The 27,754-nt window shown below is 38.0% G+C and overlaps 1 protein-coding gene across 7 annotated transcripts in view; it reads left to right on the top strand.

Moving 5' to 3' along the window:
• The window catches only part of SGO2 (shugoshin 2), a 69,560-nt gene that overhangs the window by 3,236 nt on the left and 38,570 nt on the right, over nt 1-27,754 (top strand). The window contains exons 1-3 of one of the 7 annotated variants that reach the window (XM_045480651.1): nt 19,228-19,348; nt 25,881-25,973; nt 26,441-26,572. In XM_045480651.1, coding sequence (XP_045336607.1) covers nt 26,443-26,572 — 130 coding nt within the window. In that variant the 5' untranslated portion in view covers nt 19,228-19,348; nt 25,881-25,973; nt 26,441-26,442. Of the gene's footprint in view, nt 1-19,200; nt 19,879-25,880; nt 25,974-26,440; nt 26,573-27,754 lie in introns of those variants that run through there. The other 6 variants (XM_045480655.1, XM_045480654.1, XM_045480650.1 and 3 more) reach the window with 6 other exon arrangements.

Raw genomic sequence — 27,754 nt, forward strand, 5'->3', positions numbered from 1 at the left:
ATAAAAGTGGGTTGAAGGGCAAATGTGAGATGGGAAATTGGCTATAGAGAAGACGTATGGTGGAGAGAATGAGAGAAGTTGGGCTGTAGTTAAGGTGGGATGAGGGGTCAGGGAAAGAAGCTAGGATGAGAGTTACTATAGCAAGTTATGCTGGTGGGAGTGATGCAATGGATAGGTAGAGATTGGTGGTTCAGGGGAAAGAGGGGACCACTGAAGGAATATGATACTTGAGAAGACAAAAGGGTACTTGGAGCGGCACAAGTGGAGTAATTTCCTTTTAAAAAAAATTATTTTAATTCCAGTTAGTTAACATACAGTGTTATATTTGTTTCAGGTATATAATATAGTGATTCAACAGTTCCATACAACACCTGTGCTCATCATAACAGGTGCACTCCTTAATTCCCATCACCTATTTCACCCATCACCCACCCACCTCCCCTCTGATAACCATCAGTTCGTCACAGTTAAGAGCCTATTTCTTGCTCAGTCTGTCTTTCCCCTTTGCTCATTTGTTTTGTTTCTTAAATTCCACACGAGTGAAGTCCTATGATATTTGTCTTTCTCTGACTGACTTACTGAGCTTAGCATAATATTCTCTAGCTCCATCCATGTCATTGCAAATGGTAAGATTTCATTCTTTTTCATGGCTGAATAATATTCCACAGGTGGAGGACTTTCTGTTAGACAAGAGCAGAGAGGAGATAAAACAGAGAAGATAAAGTTCCTATGAACTGGTAAATCTCACAGTGGTTAAATGAGGAAATTCTGATTGAATGGTTTCTACTTTCTCTATTAACTCTAAAGCAAGGTCAGAGGCTGACAGTAAAGAAGATGAGGTATGGATGAGGTTTGAGAAAGGATAAAGTATGAATTATTTATTTTGAGAAATTTAAAAATCAGACTTTCTATGGAAATATGATAACGATTGCCAAGAAGGAATGAAAGCCTATTTGAAGATTATAATCATTCTAACATGGATGATCATTCCAGTTATGTGACTTTTATCCAGCAACATTCAACAGCTTCATTTTAGAGAATGATAATGGGACTCAGCTAGGGTTGAAATATAATACAAGGAGAGAGGGGCAAAAGAGTTGAGGATGTTTGTAAGTGATTGATTCCCCTGATGGACAATGGACTCTAAACTGGGTAAGGAGAGAAATAACTATCTAGAGTTGGTGACGGATAGTGAAAAAAGTAGTGAGGTTAATGGATTGGAGAGCTCCATGATGTTAAGGAATTATTTAAATAGGAGTACTAGAGTAAGTGAGCTGGAAGAATTGGGGGCAGTGGTCAGAGAATATCATATTATACTTATTTTATTTTACTTAGGTTTACATACTAAACTTTATTTAATTGACATATGTATAATTGACATACAGTGTTACATTTCAGGTGTACAGCATATTGATTAGATAATTCTATATATTATTGATGCTCACCAAGATCAGTATAGTCACCATCTGTCATCATACAATGTTACTACAGTATTATTTACTATATTCCCTATGCTGTACTTTCCATTTCTTCAACTTATTTGTTTTATACTGGAAGTTTGTGCTTCTTAGTGTCCTTCCTCTACTTTGCCCATGCCTCCACCCTCCTTCCCTCTGGCAGCCACCAGTTTGTTCTCTGAATTTAAGAGTATGTTTTGTTCATTTGTTTTTGTTTTTGCTTTTAGATTCCACCACATATAAGTGAAATCATATGGTATTTTTCCTTCTCTGTCTGACTTATTTCACCTAGCGTAATAATACCCTCTAGATCCATCCATGTTGTCACAACTGGCAAGATTTCATTTTTATGGCTGAGTAATGTTCCATTATATGTGTGTATGTATGTGTGTTTATATATATATATATATGTATATATAATTACATATATGTGTGCATATATATATGAGTGTGTACGTATATATATATATATATATATATATATATATATGCACACATATACGTACAAAGATGTTGAGCATCTTTTCATTTATCTATTGGCCATCTGTATGTCTTCTTTGGAAAAATGTTTATTTAATCCTTTGACCGTCTTTTAATTGTAGTGTTTTTGGTTTTGAGTAGTGTCAGTTCTTTATATATTTTGGATATCAGATATATCATTTGCAAATACCTTCTCCCATTAACTAGGTTGCCCTTTTACTTTGTTAATGGTTTCCTTTGCAGCACAAAACTTTGATTTTGGTATAGTCCCAATAGTTTATTTTTACCTTTGTTTCCCTTCCTTGCGGAGACATACCCATAAATATATTTTTAAGGCGGATGTCCAAGAGTTTACTGCCTATGTTTTCTTTTAGGAGTTTTATGATTTCAGGTCTCCTATTTAGGTTTTTAATCCATTTTGAGTTTATTTTTGTGTATGGTGTAAGAAAGTGGTTCTGTTTCATTCCTTGCATGTAGCTGTACAGTTTTCCCATTTTCCCATTTACTGAAGAGACTGTCTTTTTACCAGTGTAAACATATGTAAAAACATATTCTTGTCTCCTTGTTGATGATTAATTGACCATATAGACATGGGTTTATTTTTAGGTTCCCTATTCCTTCTATTGATCTATATGTCTATTTTTGTGCCAGTACCATACTGTTTTGGTTACTAAAGCTTTGTAGTATATCTTGAAATCTGGGATTGCGATACCTCCAGCTTTGTTCTTTCTCAAGAAGCCTGAGAAATAGCTTTGGATTTTCATGGACTTTTGTGGTTCCATACAAATTTTAGGGTTATTCTAGTTCTGTGAAAAATGCTATTGGTATTTCTATAGGAATTGCATTGAATTTGTAGATTGCTTTGGGTAGTATGGACACTGTAATGATACTCTTTGAATCCATGAACATGGCATATCTTTCCATTTATTTGTTTTGTCTTCAATTTCTTTCACAAGTGTCTTATAGTTTTCAGAGCATGGGCCTTTTACTTCCTTGGTTAAATTTATTTCTAAGTATTTTGTTCTTGTTGATACAATTATAAATGGTATTGTTTTCTTAATTTCTCTTTCTTCTACTTTATTGTGTATAGAAACACAATAGATTTCTGTATATTAACTTTGTATCTTACAACTTTTCTGACTTCATTTATCAATTCTAATAATTTTTTGGTGAGGTCTTTAGGGTTTTCTATATATATGGTGTCATGTCACCTGTGAATAGTGACAGTTTTACTTCTTCCTCACCAATTTGGAAGTCTTTTGAATGTCTAATTGCTGTAGCTAGGACTTCCAGTACTGTGTTGAATGAAAGTAGTGAGAGTGGACACCCCTGTTTTGCCAGAAAGTATCATACTTGATTTCAGTATTTCAGAGGTATTATTATTACAATGACTGTAATGCCAAGGTTCCAGGTGAGTGAGGTATAAGAACAGCTAATGAAAGTAAGGAGTTTAAAATATTATTATTATTAGATGAGTTATCCCCATAAGTAGTAAAGTCAACAAGAGTGGAAAGAAAGAAGATTAAACAGAAGCTAATATCATCAATAATGGATGATTAGAAGAACCTTAGAAGACTACATTGAGGAGACAAGGACAGATACTATATCCAGGTGGCACAGAGTTCAGATTAGCTAGAACTTAGAGAAAGGATGGAGGAAAAAAATGTTTTTTAACAGTAATGGGAGAAAAAAAGACACCAACCCCACCTCCTAGCCTTGACGTATGCAGGGAGTGGAAGGAAAAGCAGTCACTACTTGAGAGGCTGTAGAGGAAGCAGTCTCTAGGAACAGACAAGTTTCAGTTAAAAAAAAAAAAGAAAAAGAAAAACAGGATGAGAGAAATGAAGGGAGCATTTAAAAAGGGAACTCTAAGAAGCTCAGTGGAAATGTTTAAGAGGAATGAGAAGAGTCGGGAATTGGTTCAGACTAGTGGACACACTAGCAGTATGGGCACGGGAACCCAATTGGCAGTGGACAACTTGAGAGGCTGAGACTCCTGGAGTGTTAAGGTAAACAGGGATCTGAGCCAGGATGAGAACAGTCCTCATGGTCTATTAGTACAAGGTTCAAGCCAAAGCCCAGATATTTAGCTCAACAGCATTGGGGTGAACCCACCCTCTGGCTCTTCCCCACTGTATGGTATAATGAATGGAGGGGAAGATCTTATAAGGAAGCCAAGCATCAGGAAAGCCCTTAGCTGACTATTCTCTCTACCACCTCTCCAAGAAGTAAGGATAATCCCAGCTCTGATGCAATGAAGCTTGAGGGGAAGGAAAAGAGAAAGCACCATATAAATCAAAGCCTGAGTCACAGGCCTGATCAAACTCAAGACTACTCTTCTCTTCCGGCTCTCCCTGGTATGGGAAAGATAGGGACTTCTCATGGTTGAGGAGGAGCAAATAACTTCATGTATATTCTTTGGAAAAAGATTCCCAAACCATAAACAATTTCCTCCTTCCAACCTTGGACAAGGTTATAGGAAGGAGAATGAGGGGGTCTGGTTGCCCCTTTATTTATTTAACCTCAATGGATTGCAGTGTTTTTCTTTTCATGTGATTTGCTTTTTATTTTCTTAATGTTTGTTTATTTTTGAGAGAGAGAGACAGAGCGAAAGCAAGGGAGGGACAGAGAGAGACAGAGACACAGAATCCGAAGCAGGCTCCAGGCTATGAGATCATGACCTGAGCCAAAGTCGAACACTTAAACTTAACCGACTGAACCACCCAGGTGCCCCTGCAGTGTTTTTCTTTTTAAAATGCCTCGTGGAAGAGTGCATTTCCATCAAAATAATACTAATGTAGAATTTTTGAGTAGCCAAGATAATAGCAGCCATAGCTGCATAAATCTGAATTTCCCAATTCCTTCTCCAAAAACATAATACAGTACAATAAAAAGAACAAATAAAACTACATGAAACTCATGCTATCTGTAAAACTAAAAGAGAACACCCAAACTTCAAATTATCCATAAATAGAAAAATAAACACCAAACTTTAGCAAATTGTGTCCCTTGGTCCTACTGCAAACTTGCACAAAGATAAAGCGCAGTCTGGAAAGAATACATGGGAGAAAAGGAGAGCTTTTGACAAGCCTATAACTGATCTAAGATAACCATGACAAAGAAAAGTCTACTCTAGATCAAAACACTATATAATAAAAAAAAATGCACATGATTCAAGGTGACACTGTGTGAAAATCATTGCTTCTAGAGGGAATGGAGACACACCCTTAAGAAAAGAAGTAAAAGGAAAATTTAGGGTCAAGTAAGGAAAAAGATATCCCAAACTGTGAAAATATGCAATTGTTAGCCCATACCGCACCTGCATGCACGCACATACATACACACACACACACACACACACACACACACACACACACACGCACACACCATCAAGAAGCTGTATTTCACTACAGAAGAGGGCACCCTTGAACTTGAAATCTTACCAATCATCCAAAATATTTGAAGCGAATAGGTGAAAATAGAGTAAATATATACAAAGCTATTATAAGAAGAAAACAGAAAACAAGGTTTTATCAGGTCTGATAAAAAAGTATCCCTCTAACAAAGAACAACCCAAAGTAGAAGAAAACTGCACCACACACCCCAAAGTGAATTAAGTATCCACATAGAAATTTAGGGGGATATGAAAAACCACCTTGAACCCCAAATTCAGTATTAAAAAATAAAAATTGATTTTTTAAGAAAGGAAGAAATAAAAAGATTGAACCCAGGAAGGAAACAGAAGAAAAAGACCAAAATTATCACAGAAATGAAGTATAAATTGCAAAATTTGTGAGGAAAATAAAGTCAAGTGAAAATTTAATAAGGGGCATTGAAAAAAGTCAGGAAAATAACCAAGATAATGAAAATGAGATACAAAATTAAAAGTAGTTAGAGTCAGAGAAAAATAAAGATGAAGAAGAAACAACATACAAATAATGGCAGTACTTGAAGAAGATAAACAGAACAACACTGGAACAGAACTATAAAAGAAGATGTAAATCTATGTACTGAAAGGACCCATCAGTGCATGGGAAAATTAACCAGAATTATCAATTTCAAGACATAAGCAAGTGGGGTGCCTCAGTGGCTCAGTTGGTTGAGCGTCCAACTCTCTTGGTTTTGGCTCAGGTCATGATCCCAGAGTCGTGAGGTTGTGTTGGGCTCCACACTGAGCATGGAGCCTGCTTAAGATTCTGTCTCTGTCTCTCTCTGTCTCTCTCTCTGTCTCTCTCTGTCTCTCTCTCTCCCCCCCCCACCCCTCTCCCCCACCTCTGTGCTCTCTCTCTCTCAAAAAGAAATTAAATATATATATATATATATATATATATATATATATATATATATATATATATATTTTATATGGGTGGCTCAGTCGGTTAAGCGTCCAACTTCAGCTCAGGTCATGATCTCGTGGTTTGTGAGTTTGAGCCCCACGTCAGGCTCTGTGCCTGACAGCTCGAGGCCTGGAGCCTGCTTCGGATTCTGTGTCTCCCTCTCTCTCTGCTCCCCCCCCCCCACACTCTGTCTCTCTCTCCTTCAAAAATAAATAAACATTTAAAAAAAATTTTTTTTATATATATATATATATATATATATATATATATATATATATATATGTAAGTAAGTAAAACTATTGGATTTCAAAGATAAGTACCCAAGCCTTCAAGCAACAATAGATCAAGAAATTACAAGAATGAGAGAATTAAACTGGCTCAAAAACAACACATGTTGAAGGCAACAACAGAACAGCACTTTTTTAAAACTCAAGGAAAAGAAGTGTGAATAAAAAATATTCAGTCAACTTGTTTTTCAAGTAGTAAAGCAAGAGGAAATGAATTTTCAACTGGAAAAATTCAAGGAATTTTGTATACATGAGCCCCTCTTGAAGAATCTGGGAAAAGATGTTTTCCATCCAACCAAGTGGCAAAATTTCATCAAAAGGGTTGATGATGATTATTTACCGTATTTAATTATAGATCTAAAATTACACAAAGGTGAGAACAAAACTCAAAGAATAATGTGTAATAGGGTCTAACAAAGTAGAAATAATGTAAATAAAATGGGAGACACTAAGAGATAAAAGAAAGTAGAATAAGTTCATTGATTGTGAATAAGCAATAAATAGGGGTCAAGGGTAATATTAAAATTGGTGAGTCAGGTGATAAATGATTAAACAAGAAAGAACTAAGGGCTTTAGAAAAGTTATGAATACAAAGATAACCACCAGAATAATACTATAAACTTTCCTAAATACAAAAGGAAATTTTAAAAATTAAAAGCAAAGAGGGGCTCCTGGGTGACTCAGTCGGTTAAGCGTCCAACTTCGGATCAGGTCATGATCTCGCAGTCCGTGAGTTCAAGCCCCGCGTCAGGCTCTGTGCTGACAGCTCAGAGCCTGGAGCCTGTTTCAGATTCTGTGTTTCCCTCTCTCTCTGACGCTCCCCCATTCATGCTCTGTCTCTCTCTGTCTCAAAAATAAATAAACGTTAAAAAAAATTTTTTTAATAGAAATAAAAATAAAAGCAAAGAAAATGCATCACATACGGAAAGAAACCTAACAATTACAACAATGTTAATATCATTACTTTATATAAAATAATTTTAACATAAAATGATAGTAGAACTAAGCATATGTCATATCAATCAATATGAATAAGATTAATTTATGTATTAAAAAACAAAGATTTTCCAGGAGACTATAGATGCTGGAGAGGATGCGGAGAAATGGGAACCCTCTTGCACTGTTGGTGGGAATGCAAATTGGTGCAGCCACTCTGGAAAACAGTGTGGAGGTTCCTCAAAAAATTAAAGATAGACCTACCCTATGACCCAGCAATAGCACTGCTAGGAATTTACCCAAGGGATACAGGAGTGCTGATGCATAGGGGCACTTGTACCCCAATGTTTATAGCAGCACTCTCAACAATAGCCAAATGATGGAAAGAGCCTAAATGTCCATCAACTGATGAATGGATAAAGAAATTGTGGTTTATATACACAATGGAGTACTACGTGGCAATGAGAAAGAATGAAATATGGCCCTCTGTAGCAACGTGGATGGAACTGGAGAGTGTTATGCTAAGTGAAATAAGCCATACAGAGAAAGACAGATACCATATGGTTTCACTCTTATGTGGATCCTGAGAAACTTAACAGAAACCCATGGGGGAGGGGAAGGAAAAAGAAAAAAGAGGTTAGAGTGGGAGACAGCCAAAGCATAAGAGACTCTTAAAAACTGAGAATAAACTGAGGATTGATGGGGGGTGGGAGGGTATTGAGGGTGGGTGATGGGTATTGAGGAGGGCACCTTTTGGGATGAGCACTGGGTGTTGTATGGAAACCAATTTGACAATAAATTTCATATATTGAAAAAAAATAAAAATAAAAAACAAAGATTTTCAATTTGATTCACAAAGAAAGCAGATGAAAATAAGAAACATGTCTAAATCAAAATGATTCAGAAAGTATAAAACTAAAGGAATAGGTAGAGGTTTACTAGGTAAGTGGAAACAATAAGAAAGTGGAAGTTGTGATCCTGATATCAAAGTAGAATTTAAGTCAAAATACATTAAATAAGACAAAGAAGGACATGTTTTAATGTCACATTCACAATGAATATATAACAGTTATGCATCCTATTCACCAAACAACTCAGCAATACATTTATAAAGCAAAAATCATGGAGCACGCAAAGAAACATGGACAGAAATACACTAATTGTAGAAAACTTAAATACACCACTTCTAGTACATATGAAGTAAACAAAAAATAAGTAAGGAAAATAGATATGTAAATAGCATAAGCAATAAAGTAGATCTTATGGATGTATTTATTCTATACCCTGAAAATAGAGAATACAATAGTGAATACAATAGTAACAAGATAAAATATTTCAGAATAAAGTTATCAAGAAATGTGCAAACTTAATACAAGAAAAACTTTAAAACACCCCTGAAAGATACAAAAATGGGCTTGAAAAAACTGAAAGACATTCCATAATGTCATAAAGATAACTAGTTTTCTCTAAGTTAATTTATAAATTTAACAAATACTAGCAAAATTACCAACAGGATTTGTATGGAGCTAGTTAGGTTGATATTAAAATTCGCTTGGAGGGGCGCCTGGGTGGCGCAGTCGGTTAAGCGTCCGACTTCAGCCAGGTCACGATCTCGCGGTCCGTGAGTTCGAGCCCCGCGTCAGGCTCTGGGCTGATGGCTCAGAGCCTGGAGCCTGTTTCCAATTCTGTGTCTCCCTCTCTCTCTGCCCCTCCCCCGTTCATGCTCTGTCTCTCTCTGTCCCAAAAATAAAATTAAAAAAAAAAAAACGTTGAAAAAAAAAATTAAAAAAATAAAAAAAATAAAAAATAATAAAATTCGCTTGGAAAAATAAACATGCAAAAATAGCCTGGAAAACACTGAAAAAGAAAAGTTTATGAGAGGAGAGTGGCGTATATTAAAATATACTATAAGCCTGGTTTTTTATCTTTTCATGGTACTGGTGCATGAATTGACAAATAGACCAGTAGAATAAAATAGAAATTACAGAAATAGATCCAAATACATATGGAAATTTAATGTGATAAATGTGTTATCTCAAATCACTTGGGAAAAGGTGGACATTTTAACAAATACTGGTGGGATAATTGGTTTGCTATTTGGAGAAAGATAAAATTAAAAGCCAGTCTCATGGGGCACCTGGGTGACTCAGTCGGTTAAGCATCCGACTTCAGCTCAGGTCATGATTGAGCCCTGGAGCCCTGCATCCGGCTCTGTGCAGACAGCTCAGAGCATGGAGCCTGCTTCAGATTCTGTGTCTCCCCTCTCTCTGCCCCTCCCGTGCTCATGCTCTGTCTCTCTCTGTCTCTCAATAATAAAGAAACTTTGAAAAAAAAAAAAAAAAAGCAAGTCTCACACTATAAGAATAAACTCCAAAAGCACCAGGGATATAAATGTCTAAGATGAAGTCATATAAGTACTAGAAGAAATAATGTATGGTTTTCTCTACAACCTGCATGTAGGAAAAGACTTTCTAATTACAACTAAAAATTCAGATGCAATAAAAAATAAAATTGATAGATTTGACTGTGTTTAAACATTTTTTGAACAAAAAATAGAGAAATTCCTAACTGTGAAATGATTTACATGCACACACCATTTTTCACATGTTTCTCAAAAATATGAAAAGATACCGAAACTCACTCATACGTGAAATGAAAGTTAAATCTACCTGATGGTATACCACCAACAGTGTGAATATTCTAAGCACAAAGTTAGTGATTGCAGTATTGTACTTGCAAAATATCAGAAAAAAAAATTAAATTTCTATACATAGGAGAGTGTGTGGATGGATCCATAGGATGGAGTACTATGAAGTTATAGAAAAGAATGAGGTCATTTTCTATGAACTAATGTAGAGTGATTTCTAGAAAATTTTGTTAAGCAAAGAAGATGAAATGTAAGATTTTTTACAGTATGTCACTTTTTGTGTAAAAATCGGAAATGAGAAAACCTACATGTATCTAATCATTTGTACAAATAAAAGCATAGGAATCATAAACAAACAAAAAACTATTAAGATTAGTTATCTATAATCGGCTTAATAATAGCCACCAAAATTATCCAGGTGCTAATCCCTGGAAACTGTGAATGTTACCTTATGTGGAAAAACTGTCTTTGTAGATGTTATTAAATTAAATACCTTCAGATGGAGAGATTATCTGGGATTTTCAGGGTGGGTCCTACACATAATCATAAGTATCTTTGTAAGAGGCAGGCAGAAGGAGATTGGACTACAGGTAGAACAGAAGGCTGTGTGATGGAAACAGAGGAAAGCAGAGTCACAAGAGGTGATGCTACTGGGTTTTGAACAAAGGAAGAAGGTCCCCAGAGTGGAGGAATGGAAGGAATGCAGCTCTGGAGGATGAAAAAGGCAAGGAAAAATTCTCCCTGGAGCTTCAGAGGGAGCACACCCTTGCTGACATACTCAGGTTAGCCCCATAAGACTTGACTCAGAATTCTGGCCTCTGGAACTATCAGAAAATCAATTTCTGTTGTTTTAAACTACAAAATTTCTGGTGATTTGTTACAGCAGCCATAAGAAACTAATGCAGGCTGCAAGGAAGTAGGAGTGAGAAAGGGATAGAAGAAAGGAAGAGTGATACTTTTGAATACATGTATTCATAAAGTTCTGACTTCTAAAACTAGTTAATGTTTCACCTACTAAAATGCATATATGAGTATAAACATGCACGCATCTAAAGATAGAGGAAAAAGCTAAAACTATATACAAATAGACATAAGTAAACCTAACCATAATTCAAATGAATAACGTAGTCACCTTGAATAGAGGGGAGAAAATTAATGAATCCAAGAAACTTTAGGTCACAGTATTTGACTGCATAACCTTAAGCAAGAGATTAAAAAAAAAAAAAGAATGGTAAACAAATAGTCAACTCTAGTTAGTCAAATTTTCACAGAATTATGGGTCAGAAAGTTACTTTCTGTGTATTCTAAGACTGACAAAAAAGTAAATATATTGTAGGTAATAGGAACCAGATTTCTCACTGTCTCAGTATTTACTGTCTCAGATTTTCCATTGAAAAGGAAAATAGTAGAAGGAACCCCATTATTTTTATTGGAATTGGAAGTATCAGTGTGAATGCATGGTTTTTAAGACAGATAAGACGATGGATACAAACAAATGGTAAATATAGAAATATGGATGTTTGTATACATGTATGTATGGATATATAAAGGTACATAGATTTTCAAGCTCTGTCCCCTAAGAGAGCCTGGAACTAATGACACCCCAGTAGCAATGGTCCCACCAAGTGCCCAAGTTTTGGTTTCTAAACCCATTCTGCCATTCTTTAGTAAAAGGAACCAAAACTTCTTGGTGAAATTGCTGATTGAGTAATTCCCAGGGCTGGGACTGAGAAACTACAAAATGAGCCGGAAATATCCTGCTATTCCAGAAAGTTGTTCAATGAGTGATGGGGACTATCATAGGGACACAGGAATCATCTTTAAGGGGCTGTTACTTGCCAAATGTGGGACAATTTGCTCATCAAAATTTATTATGACAATAATAGATTATAATCTATTGAATAAAATAAGAATTCATGAGTCAATACTAATAGATACTGACAGATGGTGAGAGATACTGATAGATGAGTCCATACTGATAGATAGGGGTGGAGAAGAAAGCTCTTGCCAACCAATAAATGTAAAAAAAAAATGATAAAATTAGAAAAAAATCACCATTTGACAACTATCATAGAAATAATTGATTTAGGAAAGATACATCAATAGATGTTAAAAACTAATGACTGGAAATTTTGATTAGAAGAATAATTACACACAACATATCTCCTCACAAGATTCTTATTAATTATAAAAAGAAATTATAATCATAAGTTATAATTCTTATTAATTATAAAGGGATTTTACAGTGGAGAAACCTGGCAGACATCACCTTAATCACATGATCAAAGTTGAAATCACCAGTTAATAGTACAAACCAACATTATGTGCTCCTGATGGGGATATACTGAGAAGACTTCAACATTACTTCTACCCAAAATGAAAATCTGAATTTAATCCTGAGGAAATTTCAGACAATCCAAATCGAGGAACATTGTAATTTAGTGTGCCTCTACTCTTTAAAAAATGTCAAGATCATGAAAAACCAAAAAAAAAGCTTTGTAACTTTTCCAGATTAAAGGAGTCTGTACAGTCTGTCAAAATAAAAAGTATTATAATTAATATATAAATAAATTTATTTCAAAATAAAAAGTAAAAAAATATAAATACAATTCCATGTTGGGGGCTAAGTAGAGTTTATATGAGCTGTCTATAAATTATTCTAGCAAGACCAGAAGTCTTTCTGCAAGCTGCTCTCTCTCTCTCTCTCTCTCTCTCTCTCTCTCTATATATATATATATATATATGATAGATAGATATAGATATAGATATAGATATAGATATAGATATAGATAGATATGGCTATATATATAATGCATAGCCTTGATTATGTCCCTTTTCTGCTCAAAAACTCACCTGTGTCCTCATTGCCAAATAATTACACCATCCCTCCATTTCTACCTAGTCCTTTATATTTACATTGTATTTGAACTGAACTATTTATCAGATAATTTACTCACTTTTACATTTTATTCCCTTTATCTTGCCCTTCTCTCAACATAAAATGCCCCTTTCCATACATTGAAATTCTCATCTGGTAAAACCCTACACATTGTTCACAGCCCCTTTATTGGTTTCCTGAGGCTATTGCAATAGTTTCCCATGAACTGGGTGGCTTTGAACAGAAATTTATTCTCTGACAATTCTGGTGGCCAGAAACCCGCAATCCAAGTGTTAGCATGGCTGCTCTCCCTCTGAAGTCTCTAGGAGGAATTTGATCCTCGCCTTTTCCAGCTTCTGGTGACTGTTGATGTTCCTCAATGTGTGACTGCATCCCTCTCTCTTTTTTTTTTTAATTTTTTAAATGTTTGTTTATTTTTGAGAGACAGGGCATGAGCGGGGGAGGGGCGGAGAGAGAGGGAGACACAGAATCCAAAGCAGGCTCCAGGCTCTCAGCTGTCAGCACAGAGCTGGACGCAGGGCACGAACCCACTAACGGTGAGATCATGACCTGAGCTGAAGTCAGACACCCAACCGACTGAGCCACCCAGGCACCCCTCCAACCTTCTCTTGTGAGTCTATATGTCAAATTTCTCTCAGCCTCCCATGAGAACACTTGTGATGACATTTAGAGCCCACCTGGATAATCCAGGATAATTTCCTCATCTCAAAAGCTTTAGCATAATTAAACCTTCAAAGACTCTTTTTTCAAATTAAGGTAATATCCATGATTTTGCCATATGAAGTAATTTTCACAAGTTCCAGGGATTAGGAAGTCAATATCCCTTTTCAGCCTACCACAACACCTAGGTCACATGAACTGTCCTCTATGCTGGCCTCCTGAATCTACAAGCAAACAGGAATCACTCTGCTACTGTTGTGGCAATCAGCATGGACCACCTTGTATTGCTACAATGATAAGTCAGATGTACTGGTCTCTAAAATTCTCTGACAGCATGAACCTTCCATCAGTGTAATCTCATAGAACCCATTAGCTGTTTTTCCTTTTTTCTAAATAATTTCTACCACTTTCTGTATAATTCATTACTTACAAAAATGGCAAATATGATCTTAAGAAAACCATGTATGTGATCTAAATAAAATTAAGATGATGGAGAAGATACATGATATTTTGTGAGTGAAAAAAATTACTAGTCCGCTTACTGAGAAAAGTACTTCATATTTGCATTTAGGGTGAACATAGCAAAGTTTTCTACAACCAACTATTATGATAAATATTTAGCTACTTACTGATGCCTGCCTTGGCTGAATAAAATTTGATTTGCTGAGCATATTTTGGGGGGGCTTATTTATGTTAATTGTCTAAATTTTTACTCTGGGAGGAATCTGCAATTGTATTTATCTTTTCCCTCTTAAATTCTGTAGTGCTTCAGTCAGTTTGAAACCAGTACTTTTTATTTTTCTTTTTATGACTAACTGTATCTTAAGAGGCCCTACCTTTGTGTATGGGTTGATATAACAGTGGGGAGTTTTAGGTACAAACTATTTCCTTTCATTCTGTTAGAGAAACTATAGGAGAAAAAATTTTTTAAATGTTGAGATGGTTTTTTTCCAAAAGAAGCAAATGTTTTTTTTTTTTTTAATGTTTATTTATTTTGAGAGAGAAAGAGCGGGAGAGGGGCAGAGAGAGGGAAAAAGAGAATCCCAAGCAGGTTCTGCCCTCTCAGCATGGAGTCCAATGTGAGGCTCAATCCCATGACCATGAGATCATGACCTAAGCTGAAATCAAGAGTTGGATCCTTAACTGACTAAGCCACCCAGGCGCCCCAAGGAAGCAAATGTTTTAAATAAAATGAAAGCTCACAGTCCTACATTTGTATGAATTTGAAAGTTTACCGAGCACTTTTGTGTTCAAACTCACGTATGTCTACAACATCTGGGATTTAACCTCTTCTTCCTGCCTCAGAGGAAGAGGTAACCCTTCAGTCTATGGCTTAGCTCTTCTTCCAACCTCTGGATCCACATAAGTCTGCTCCACCCCTAGCCACCTAAGTCATTCACTCTCCCTCTCTACCAGCTCCTCCCTCCAGCCTATAAAAAGACTGCAGATCCTCCTTCCACCCTGGATTCCCCTTCTGCTTCTGTCACTTCTCTTTTTATCCACAAAGAATTGTCTGCCCTCATCTTTGCTGGGAAATGAATGACTTCTTGACTGTTAACCCCCAGGGTCATTCTCGCTCACATCTTCCTGTGGTATAAGGCAAGATTGCCTGTCCCCTCTTTGAAATGAGCTCTTCCCTTGGCCTGCATGAAGCTTTTGTCTCCTCCTGCCCCTCACTGCTTCCCTGGATACCCTTTCATCTTTCCTCCATGTTGATGATCACCAGGGTTCTGCCTTCCACCCTCCTTGTGCTTCTACATACCCTCCCCCCCATAATTTAATCACGTCCAGCAATTCCTATTACTGTCCATTGCTGACTCCCAAATCCAGATATCTCTTTTGAGTTCCATATTTTATATCTGTGTGCCTGCTGGACATTTCTACCTTAGATATCCTGAAGGGACTTCAAACAGCTGAATTCATTATTGTCCATGACTGTTATTCTTTTGCATTTGTAGTGAGGAGTAGAACAAAAAATGGGTATGTTGAGGAAGGGTACAGATGGAGGTCTCTTGGGACCCACTCCAGGAGCCAGGGGAATGTCCATGTGGAGAGAACTCTGGAGTTTTAGGCTTCAGGGCCCTGCACTGTTGGATGGTGCATGTTAATGTAAATCTGTTAGTGAAGCTAGTAATTATGACAGCTGACTTTTCAAGCCCTCCCCAAGCCCCCAGTGTGTATGGTTTGGATTTTATCACAGGAAATCTTGAGTAAAGAGATGCTTGAACCTCTTTGGAAAATCCTGTGGAGGCTAGAGATTGGGAAGTAGACTCAACCCCTGTCTCAGTACAGCCCAGCGTGTGGATTAGGGTAGAGGTGATGAAAGAGTCCTCTGGCTGGAGGTCATCCAGCCAGACAGCCAGTTAGACCAAGACCCCTGATTATTTTATCCCTCCCCCAGAGAAGCCTCCCTGCCACACATACATAAACTTAGGTCAGAGATAAGATTGCTTAGTTCCCCTGTTACATATTCCCTGCCCTTGCCAAAACCAGAGAGACCATGTTGAATCATCTTAAATCTCTACTTACAATGTATGGGAATGGATTGTTTGCTTGTCTGCCTTATCCCTTAAGGAAACAGGATTTGCCTCATCCATTTTCACCTCTAGCATAATGCCAAATGCAAAAAGGACTAAAAATAAATAAATAACCTGAAGAAAAAGAGAAAGCTGGCAAGCAGGTAACATAAGTAAATTTACATGATGAATGTCATGCCTTGAAACTGAAATGACAGTGACCAGCCATTTCTTCTACTATCTCAAAATGGCCCCGGCCAGACTGCCTGTGTTCAAATTCTAGCTGTATCACATACTAAACTTTGCAGAATTTACTTAAAATTTTTTGTGCCTCAGTTTTCTCAACCATGAAAAGGAAATAATAGTACCTACCACATAGGATCACTGTGAGAATTGAAAAGGCATATAAAGGGCTTGACACAGTGCCTAGGACATGGAAAATGCTAGATAAATGTTATCTGCTGCTGTTATGATTATTACCTATTCCTAACCTGGCACAGCAGGAAGTCTTTTCATTGAAGAAAATAATTATTATAATACAGTAGCATAAAATGCTGAAAAGAACATTTACCATTCTTTTGGCTGCCCAGCTCAAAAGCCCTTCCTGAGACTAAATGGGAGGTAGAGGTGGCCGCTTACTAAGAAGCTAAAAAAGCCAGACCCTGGCTGAATGTTCAGGACTCCCTTCCAGCTAGACTTTGTAGCTTATGATCCAGGCTTTACCAGTGAGACACACTCAATGCAGGCTTGCCAACAGGAGCTAGTGGCACCAGGCAGCAGGGATGGGGGACCTATATTAGGGTCATGCCCACTTTCTCTAAAGGTGGCAGTGGTGGAGGTCCCAGTGGTAGCATGCAGGGCCACTGCTGGCTATGGAAATTCAACAGTATCCTCACAAGCTGTGCTGGTAGCATGACCGTGCTGGGTCTTTGTTGCCAAGACCCTCTCGTTCCTGTTTTCAAGTCCACTTCTCTATCCTCTCCAGAAGTGCTTTAAACCACCCAATGCCCTTTTCTGCTTCTGTCAGCCTGGGTTAGTTTTTCTTGGTGCAATTCAACCTGCCAGATTGATATACATTATGCATTCAGATGGTTTAATAAAATGTAAGTACACCATTTCTATTTTGTTTTATTGGTTTATTGATTTGCAATATGTGTCTTATTCTCAGCTCCTAGACAGGGACTGTTTTTCTTAGATGATTGGCGAGGGGGGGTGGGTCAGGGCAATCAAATTTTAATTGACTGGAATCTACCCTTAGGTAAAAAAAAATCAGGCAATTAATGGGTGTAGGAATAAAGGAAAATGGAGGGAGAGGAGCAAAACCAGTACCTTGTGCAGGTATGATAAGAGTATCATAATAGGACCCAGAGCTCATTTAATTTAACTGGTTTATTTTACAGATAAGGAGCCTACAACAAAGAACACATAGCTAATGTGTGTTCAAGGTACAACTAACTGTCTCTTCACACTCCTAGTTCAGGGTTTCTGCCTCTATCCATTCTACCAAGAGGCAAATGACCTAAATGCAGGCTGAAATCAAGGTAAATTCAGTTCAATTAATTATACCTTTTAAGGTTATGATTGTGAATGAAAAGAATTTACATTTTCAAGAGATTTTTACAATTTACAAAGCAGTGGTTTGTTAAATTCTTTCAACTGCCCAAAATAAGTTAATTATCACTTTTTTTTAAAAATAGGTTTTGGTATTCACGTCTTGAAAAAGTTTTGAACATCTCTTTTACCTCTGACTACTCTTCCTTTTCTATTTGTTTTGGTTTTGAAGTAGTAGCTACAAAATAAGACAAGAAAAAAGCAATGTAAGTGTATTTAGTTTTTTAAAATATTAATGTATTTGAACAAAATGATCTGCTGATTGGAACCATCATAAAAATATATTGGATGTTGTTATTAACCTCCATATTACAAATGAAGAAACAGAAGCTTAAAGAGATTATGTGACTTGGCCAAGATTAAATAGGCACTAAATGGCAGAGCCATGTCATGGTTCATTTAAAAATCATGTAACATATATTGAGCATTTAATGTGTCAGGCTGGGTAAACAAGATACTGTGCTAGTTAATCTGTAGATAAACCAGAAATTTCTAAAACCAGTATATTACATACTGAACCACTTATATTGAAGTTTTTACTGAACTATAAACTGTAATTTTAGCAGCTGGACAATCAATAAATACTCTTTTACTTATACAAGATTCATGTAGCCAGATCTCTTTGGACACCAATCTTTAAAGATATTAAACTAAAAGATCTAACTCAGAATCATGTTTGACATAATTCTTCTAGATTTTCTAAGGTAAAGTGGAAATCTGTGATTTTCAAATGTCCCCAAATGGACAAAAAAATGACAGGAATATGAAGTTGACTGCATCACTCTATAACCAATTATTAAACTCTAGATTTAGTAAGCTATTTTCAGTTTCTGTCTAATGACATACAAAGAGGATATTTTATTCTCAGTGTAGTTTTCCCAGGTTTTTCTATAGATTATAAAGTCACTCGTGAAAGGAAAACTAACTGACTTGGAACACAAAGTGAATAATATATGTTTTAATGTAGTTGGGTGTAACGGAAAATGCCATTCTTGTATATTTAGTTGAATCAAACCATTTGTTTAAGACCTAAATGTTCAAAGAAATTTCATTGCCACTTTTCCTTCAGCAAGTTGAAAGAAAAATAGGGAGTGCTTTTAAGTGAAAAACTAAATAAAGGTCCTGGCATCATAATGCAAAGATGACTGTTACGCCTTTTAGACCTCTAATAAAGGCATTTTTGTTAAAGGAACGTTTCCTTTTCGGTCAATGCATCAAAAGACAGAACAACGGCCACCCGCCACCACCACCCCCAGCCCCGCCCATGGTCCAAGCTGCCACTTTCACCTTCGTTGAATAGCCCCTGCCTTGCCTGGAAACGCCCCCTCTGGCCCTCAGCTCGAGGTACCGCCCCTTCACCTCGCACTTCCTGGTAACCGCGCTCCTTTGCGCGGCCTCCTGGGGATCTGATTGGCTGATGTGGCAACCGCTAACGACTGCGGAGTTTAAACCAGAGCCGTAGCCGCTGGCGCCGAGCTTCTCAGGCTAGGTGGTCGTCGCCCCCATGGTGAAAGGGCGGTAAGTCAGGGACCTCGGCGCGGCCGCCGCTTTGCTTGGGGAGATCCGTGTCTTTCCCAGCTGAAACTCTCAGCGCTGCTCTCTTGAGTCTTCCGTCAAGGGAACCGTGCGCGGCCCGTGGTCCCGCCCACCCTCCGCCCTCTGGTATCGCGAACTGAGGCCACGCTCTCAGTGGCTCGTTGGGGAACTCTCCGGTTTGGATCTGAGTGGCTACATCTTGTCTCTTTGATTTTGTGCCCGGCTGGGTGAGAGGTACGAGCGGCCAGTTAGAAGGTCAGCTCCTTGAAGGAAGAGATTTCAGTCTTTGTGACTGCACTACTCCTGCTTTTTAGAGCATTATCTAGGTCATTGTGAACCTTCAGTAAATACCTGCTGGGTGAGGGTTGGAGACTGCTTACCCAGGTTCTTAAATGATCCCTCTCCTTTGGAGTGATCATTTGGAAGGAAGGCTGGCTGAAGGCGAAGGGGTGATGGAAGACTGGGAAAAACTTAGAACTTGAACTGCGTCTTGATTTACAGGTAGGACTAAGGTAAGGAATAGGGACTATGATTTTTCTAGATGAATCCAATTCAGAACTGGATGTGGAATTTAATATTTCAGATACAGAGTTAGCCGAGATGATGGCCAGACAGGAGCTACAGAATAATAATAAATAGGTCGTATTAGTGAGTGCTATGTGCCAAGTCCTGTACATACATCGGCTCATTCAGTCCCTACAATTAGATGTACTTACTATTACTTTATAAGCCTGAAAGTTGAAACTTAGAGACATTAAAATAACATAGCTATGAAATGTTAGAACTGAGACTCCCAACACAGTCCCAACCGGTATTTAAAATACCTCAATCTCTGTATCATAAGTCATCCTTGAATGGTACTCCAATGTCCTGGCCTTGGTTCCTAAAGTGTTACTTGGTGAGGTTGTTAATGTGGAGGGTGACAGGGCAGTGTTAAAAGGAAGACTCTGATTTCTGGCATGAGCATGTGGGTGGGTGATTGATAGTGCCATTTATTAAGTTAGGGAACCAGGGGCCAACTTATTGGGGAGGACAATTCAGCGGTGGTTTCCTAATTAGTAAAATGAGATTTGGTCTTCCTGACTGGATTTTTTTGGAGATGGACTAGATATCTATGCCAGTGTCTCTTCACAGGTGTAAGATGCAACCATTTATCTGTGGAATTTCTGTATGTGCCTGTGTTCTATCTATGTAATAGATAGTGATCTTTGATTTTACCTTTTTTCTTTTTTGACAAAATTTTTAGAATACTTTAAACTTCTTTCCCATTGCAGAAAATTCTTCTAAAACCATATTCCCATTATTTACTTGACATCACCCAACATCTGCCCAACACTTTCAAAGGAGACTCATTCCAGCATTGGTCAGTTTTAGTATTTGACACTTCTTCCATTTATCCATAGTTGTTTCTTCAACAAATGTTTAACCAGTAGCTGCTATGTGCCAGGCACTCTTTTGGCTCTAAGGGTACAGCAGCAAACAAACTTGACAAAAATCCGTGCCCTCATGGAACAGATTTTAGTAGAAGACAGTAAATTAAATAAGGAAATTATGTGGTCTTATATTAGACACTGATAAGTTAATGGAGAAAATATATAATAGGATAGTGAAATGGGGTCAGGTGAGTAATTTTAAATATTTGGTCTGGGAAGGCTAAGAAAGTGACATATTAGTAAAGACTTGAAGAAAGAGAGTAAACCCCATGATTATTTGGAGGAAGAGTTGACACAAAGAAGAAAAAAACGGGAATATAAAGATTCTGCAGTGGGAGTATGCCACGGTAGCCAATGGCTGGAGCTTAGTGAGTGAAGGAAGAGTGATGAAGAGGTCAGAGAGGTACTGGATGGGGAATTGGGGAGGGGGGAGAAGTGTTAAACTGTGTAGTACTTTACAGGCCATTGCAAGGATTATGACTCTACTCCAGTGATATGGGAACCACTGGAGGGTTTTTAACAGAGGAGTGACATGAATTAAGTGTGAAGGGATGATTTGGTTACTAGGTTGAGAATAGATAGTAGGAAGGAAGGTGGAAACAAGAACACCATTTAGGTAGTTACAGCAATAATGTACATGAGAGAGAATGGCCACTTGGATCAGAGTGATAGCAATAGGTGGCCCATGTGAACATGTTGTGAAGGTCAGGCCAGCATGACTGATGATCGAGTGGATGTGGGATGTGAGAGAAAGATGTTTCTGAGCTGAGCAGGTGGAGATGGAGTTTCCATTAAATGAGATGAAAGAGACACAGTGGAGCAGGTTTGGGTGTGTTGAGTTTAGGACATGTTAAATTTGAGCTGCAGACGTGCGTGGGTGGCTCAGTCAGCTAAGCTTCTGACTCTTAGTTTCTGCTTAGGTCACGATCTCACAGTTGGTGAGTTCAAGCCCTGCATCACTCTGGACTGATGGTGCAGAGCCTGCTTGAGATTCTCTCTCTCTCTCTCTCTCTCTCTCTCTCTCTCTCTCTTTGTCTCTGTCTCTGTCTCTGTCTCTCCCTCTCTCTCTGTTCTTCCTGCATCTTTCTCTCTCTCTCTCTCTCAGAATAAATAAACTTAAGATTTTTTTTTTTTTTTTTTGAGATACATATTAGACATCCAAGTTGGAGATGAGGAGTAGGCAGTTGGATAAATAAGTCTGGAGTTGATCAGGGATATAAATTTGTAAGCCATTGGCATTTAGATTTAAAAGCCAGAACACTAGATGATACTCTCACAGTAGTTTATGTACATAGAAAAGAGATGTGACCCAAGGATTGAGATTTGGGGCACTCCAATGGTAAGAGGTTAGGGAGATGAAGAATAACCAACAGAAGAGACTTAGAAGAAGTGGTCAGTGAGAAGGGAAAAACCAAGGAAAATGTTTTTTAGAAGATTGCTAAAGAAAGTATTTCAGAGAGAATGACCTATTAAATACTGTGATTAAAATTAGATCAATTGAGAACTGTATCTTGACTACTATATCTGATTTAGCAATGCTGCAATTTAGTGACTTCAATTATCAATTTCCATACGGTAGTGATGAGAGCAACAACTTGAGTGGAGTAGATCAAGAGGGAATGGCAGGGGATGAATTGGAGACTGCAAGTATAGACAACTCTTTTAAAGGAACTTGCGATAGGGGTGCCTGGGTGGCTCAGTCAGTTGAGTGTCCGACTTCGGCTCAGGTCACGATCTCGCAGTCTGTGAGTTTGTGCCTTGCGTCGGGCTCTGTGCTGACAGTTCAGAGCTTGGAGCCTGTTTCAGATTCTGTGTCTCCCTCTCTCTCTGCCCCTCCCCCACTCATGCTCTGTCTCTCTCTCACTCTGTCAGAAATAAACATAAAAAAAAGAAATTAAGGGAACTTGCTATAAAGAGAAACAGAACTAGGGTAATAACATTCCAGCATCAAGAGATCACTTGTATCTTTTTAAATGTTCCATGTTTATGCATTTACACTTGCCATCCCTTTTTCTGGAATACCCTTTCTAATCTTGATACCTGACAAATTCTTTGTTTTTAAGACTTATTTGTTCATTGAACAAATATTTGTTGTGTTCATGTTATTTTCCAGGCCCTGTTCCATGGGCCACGGAATATATCAGTGAATAAAACAGAAAAATCTATGACCTTCTGGAACTTAAATTCTAGTTGGGGAAAACAGGAAGTAAGTAAATTCTGTAGAATAAAGCACATAGTGCTTTAAATGCTATGGAAAAAAATAGAAAAGGGTAAGAATGATCAGACATGCCAAGAGAAGGAGCTACAGTTTTGAATGGCCTCAGTGAGAAGGTGACACTTGAGCAAAGACTTGGAGGAGAGTGAATGAGCCTTTTATATATCTGGAGGAAGAGCTTTCTGAGTAGAAAGAATGACCAGTACAATGGACTTGAGGCTGAAGGATGCCTACCATCTGCCAGGAGCAATTAGAGCTTGGTGGCTAGTGTGGCCTGGAAGGAATGGACTAGTGAACAGAAGAAAGTTCAAATTGGAGAAATGGAAAGAAGAGCAGATGTTGAAGGGACTTCTTGACCATTGAAGGACTTCAGCTTTTATTCTGAGAGAAATGGGACCATCAGGGAGTTTTTTAGATTGTCTAGACTAAAAAATGCGCAGCAGTGGGAATAGGGGGATAAGAGGCTATTGCAATAATTCAAGTAAGATGAGTCCGTGCCTTGATCTGGGCTGATAGTGGTGGAAGTGCTGAGAAGTGGTCAGGTTCCTAATGTACCGTGAAGGTTGATTGGGATAGGAGAGAGATTTTTGGCCAGAGCAACTAGAAGAATGGAGTTGCCATTAACTGAAATAGAGAAGGCTCTGACTGAAGCAGGTATGAGCAGGTTAAATTTGATATGCCCTGTTATAATTGTTTAAGCAGAATTGTGAATCCAGGGAGGTTCAGGAAAGAGATCCAAACTGAGATCATAAAGTTTAGAGTTCTTGGCATTTTCTAGGTGGTATTTTAGCCATGACTATCAAATCACCAAAGGAGTGAGTATAGATTCCCAGGGGAGATCCAAGGAGAAAATCTGTTACAAGTTTGGAACATTTGTAAAAGAGAAAAGAAACAGCTAATTAGGTAGAGGAAAAAACCCAGAAGTTTGGTGTGCTGGCAGCCAAGGAAAGATAATTTTCGAGGAGGAAAGAGAAATAACCATATCAAATGCTGCGGCTGGATCAAGTTAGATGAGGACTGAAAATTGACAATTAGATTTAGCAGTGTGATGGTACTTCAAGATTAGCACTTTTGGTGTAGTCATAGTGAAAGTCTGAGTGACATAGGTTTAGGAGAGAATTGGAAACTGAGTACAGACAGTTCTTTCAAGGAGTTTTGCTATAAAGAGCTTCAGAGAAATGGAGGAGTAGTCTGAGGACGAAGTGGGAACAAGGGAAGGTTTTTTAAGATGAAGGAAATAGCAGTATGTTTGTATGTTGATGAGAATGATCCAGTGGAAAAAAATGACAATGAAGAGCAGAGAATTATGGAGTTATGTCTTTGAGGAGGCAGGATAGCATGAAGTCCAGTGCATGGACCCTTATCTAAGCAAAGCAGGACTGACCTTAGAAGATAGATGGTTCATCCATCATAATGGAGAGAAGACAAGGGCACAGATACAGATGATAATGGGTAGGTAATTGTAATGAGAGTTTTGACAGAGTTCTCTACAGGTTGCTTCAGTGTTCTCAGAGAGAGTAATAGTGATCCAGGATATGAAATTAGCAGCCAATAAAGAGGAGTGACCCAGAGGTTGGCTATACCATCAGGATGTAAAGCGTTATAGAGTCTGATGACATTATATTCAAGGCTGGGGATTTTTAGGGAGGAGAGAGAACAAATGGTCTGCAAGCATGAATGTAGTGCATCCTTTAGGAGGTGAAAGGGAGAAAATGGCCACCTCCTGACGGGGAGGGGAATCTGCATCTTCCTGGGAGCAGCTGGTTCAAGAAGATGAAGGGACCATTTAGAGGAGGGACTGAAGTTAGAGGTTTTGATAATGATGGATTGTGAGTTCCAGAGACCTTCACAAGGTAGGGCAGAGGTGAGATATGAAGACTCTTCATTTTATGTGGCTGTTGTAACAAATGACCACAAACCAGGTGGCTTTAAACAGCAGAAATTTGTTTTCTCACAATTCTGGAGGCCAAAAGTCCAAACTCAGTGTCGCTGAGCTGAAATTCTGGTGTTTGCAGGGCTGTAGTCCCCCTGGAGGCTCCAGGGGAGAATCTGTTCCTTGCCTGTTTCAGCTTCTGGTGGCTGCCAGCAATCCTTGGCTTCTGGCCGCATCACTCAGTCTCTTCCTATCTCCTGTATGGACACCAATGAGGCCATTTGGAGGCCTAACTAGGTATAATCCAGAATAACCTCCCTATCACAAGATCCTCAACTTAATCACGTCTATAAAAACCTTTTTCCACATAAGGCTTAGAATGTAAGGATTAAGACCCGATATCTTTGGGAGACCATTTTTTAGCCTACCACAGAGCTAGAGGAGGATTAGGATGAGGGAGATAGGGAGATGACAGTGACCTGGGAGTCCAGAGATTCTGTGATTGACATAAAGAGCATAGTGAGATTAGTCCTGTGGATTTAAGTCAGGTAGTGGTGGAAAGGTTGAGTATTGGAAGTTAGGCAAGTGCAGGTAATGGGGTTTCTTCTTGATCTCTGAAGATAGAGACAAAGAAGCTTGGGAAGGGAATGGGAGCTTTGAAAGGTTAGTCTTGTCTAAGTACATAGCTCAACGTCAACTGTCCCTTCTCAGTAAAACCTTTTCTGATCATTTTCCTCTGCCCAGGCAGAATTAATTACTTTTATGCATTGTATATTTTATCAGTTATTCTTGTCATAGTATAATGTGATTATCTTCTTCTTTCCACTTTTAGACTTTAAGGTCTAATAGACCATAAATGTAATGGACAAATAGACACACTCAAGATATCCTGCCTAGTCCTCCAAACTAGCTAGCATGCCTCCTCTCCCATAAGATTAGGTATATCTGTTCTGTGCATTCTCTAAGGTTACACTTCTTACATTGTCAAAATAGGATCTGTACCTACGGTGGACTCTACATTCCATGACTGACATTCCTATACAACCGTATCCTGTTTTCTGTCTGCTGTGCCTAACCTAGCTCCTGGTATGTAGACATAATAATACAGATTTGAATGAAAAAATAGTCATTTACCTTTTTTGGATACCACTTTAAACCACTCCTGGCTACTTGCATACTTTCAGATTTTATACAAAGCGTTTTGTAAATACTTTTTTTTTTTAATGTTTGTTTATTTTTGAGAGAGAGACACACAGAGTGTAAGTGGGAGAAGGTCAGAGAGAGAGGGAGACACAGAATCCGAAGCAGGCTCCAGGCTCTGAGCTGTTAGCACAGAGCCCAATACGGGGCTCAAACTCACGAAGAGTGAGATCAGACCTGAAACGAAGTTGGATGCTTAACTGACTGAGCCACCCAGGCACCCCTGTAAATACTTACATACAAACAAATTATACCATATAAGTCATGATTATTACCTTCTGGAATGTATCAGATACCCTTTTTTCTTTTATTAATCATTGCTCTGATTTCTTTCTTTCTTGTTTTTACTTCAGTGATGGAGAACCCAGTGATGGAAACTAGCTCACTTTTTACCTCAGGAATTAAGAGACATGTGAAAGACAGAATTTCAAAGACTGGGAAGTTGAATGTTTCTCTTGCTTCAAAAATCAAAACAAAAATACTAAGTAAGTGCCGTTGGTTTTAAAGTATGCTCACATTTTTACTTTCCCTTGGAGAATTGATACAGTATTTGGCACTTCATTTTATCATGTATAGAAAAGGACTAAAATGACAATTTTTGTTAAGCGATACTTTTTGTCCATTCAATCCTTTCTGTCTCCTTCAACTCTTATTAATTTAATGGATATGATGATTTACCCTCAGTGGTGACAGCAGAATTTTCAGCACTGAGGCCGGGGTAGCCTAAGGCAGCTACCTCCTACACTGCAAAGAAAATACTAATGTGACATTTCAGGAAAAGAGCTAAAAAACAAGTGACAGATTGTTCTAGTATGCTGTAGCAATTGGATGATGGGTAATCTAGAATGATTGGCCCAGGTAGAGTGTCATCATGGGTGATTTTATATAGCCAAAGCTCATGATGGTATTGAACATTTTGGAGATAGGTTTCATGGATTCTGGAACTAAGAGGTCAGAAGGGAAAAAAAAAAAAGTGGGAAAAACTGCCAATATAAATTTCCATTACTTCTGAAACTTATCTCAGTGTTTCCTATCCATCTCAGCAGGAGTAGAGAAGGTTTCCTGTAGATATAACATGTTTGAAGGGTAATTGTGTGTGCCCTCTGAAATAGCTGAACCTCCTGAGTATCTTTAAATCTTAATGTTGCTCCTACCCAGGTCTCTAGAATCATGTGGTATATTAGACCACCTTGTGTAGTGGCTGTTTGCTATTCTCTTTGGCAGGACCATTGCACACTCACTATTAGGAAGGAACATCTGGAGTTTGAGGAGTGCGACAGGAAAATATTATCCTTTAGCTCTGGAAGTCTTAAACTGGTTCTAGTCTGTTTTCGTTCTAGTCTGTTTTCTGTGTCAAAGGTGGCTGTGTGAAACTACTTTCTTTATGCAAAAGATAAAGTACCTTTTTGGACCCTTTTTTTGATGCCCAAACAATGCTTGAATATTTAAAATATGTTATTACTTTTATAAACTTATTTTATAGATACTAAACTTCCATTCAGTGGGATATGTTGTTGAATAGTAGCATTTAAATCTAAATTATGAAAATGCAAGTATGGTTTATGTGTACTAAGGGAACACACTATATTAAGGTGAGCTTTACCAAGGAATTCACGATTAAATTTCTCTGCTAACAACACAGAAGCATTTCTGATTTAAATTATATT

Source organism: Leopardus geoffroyi, chromosome C1 (assembly GCF_018350155.1).
Source record: "Leopardus geoffroyi isolate Oge1 chromosome C1, O.geoffroyi_Oge1_pat1.0, whole genome shotgun sequence".
Taxonomy (NCBI): domain Eukaryota; kingdom Metazoa; phylum Chordata; class Mammalia; order Carnivora; family Felidae; genus Leopardus; species Leopardus geoffroyi.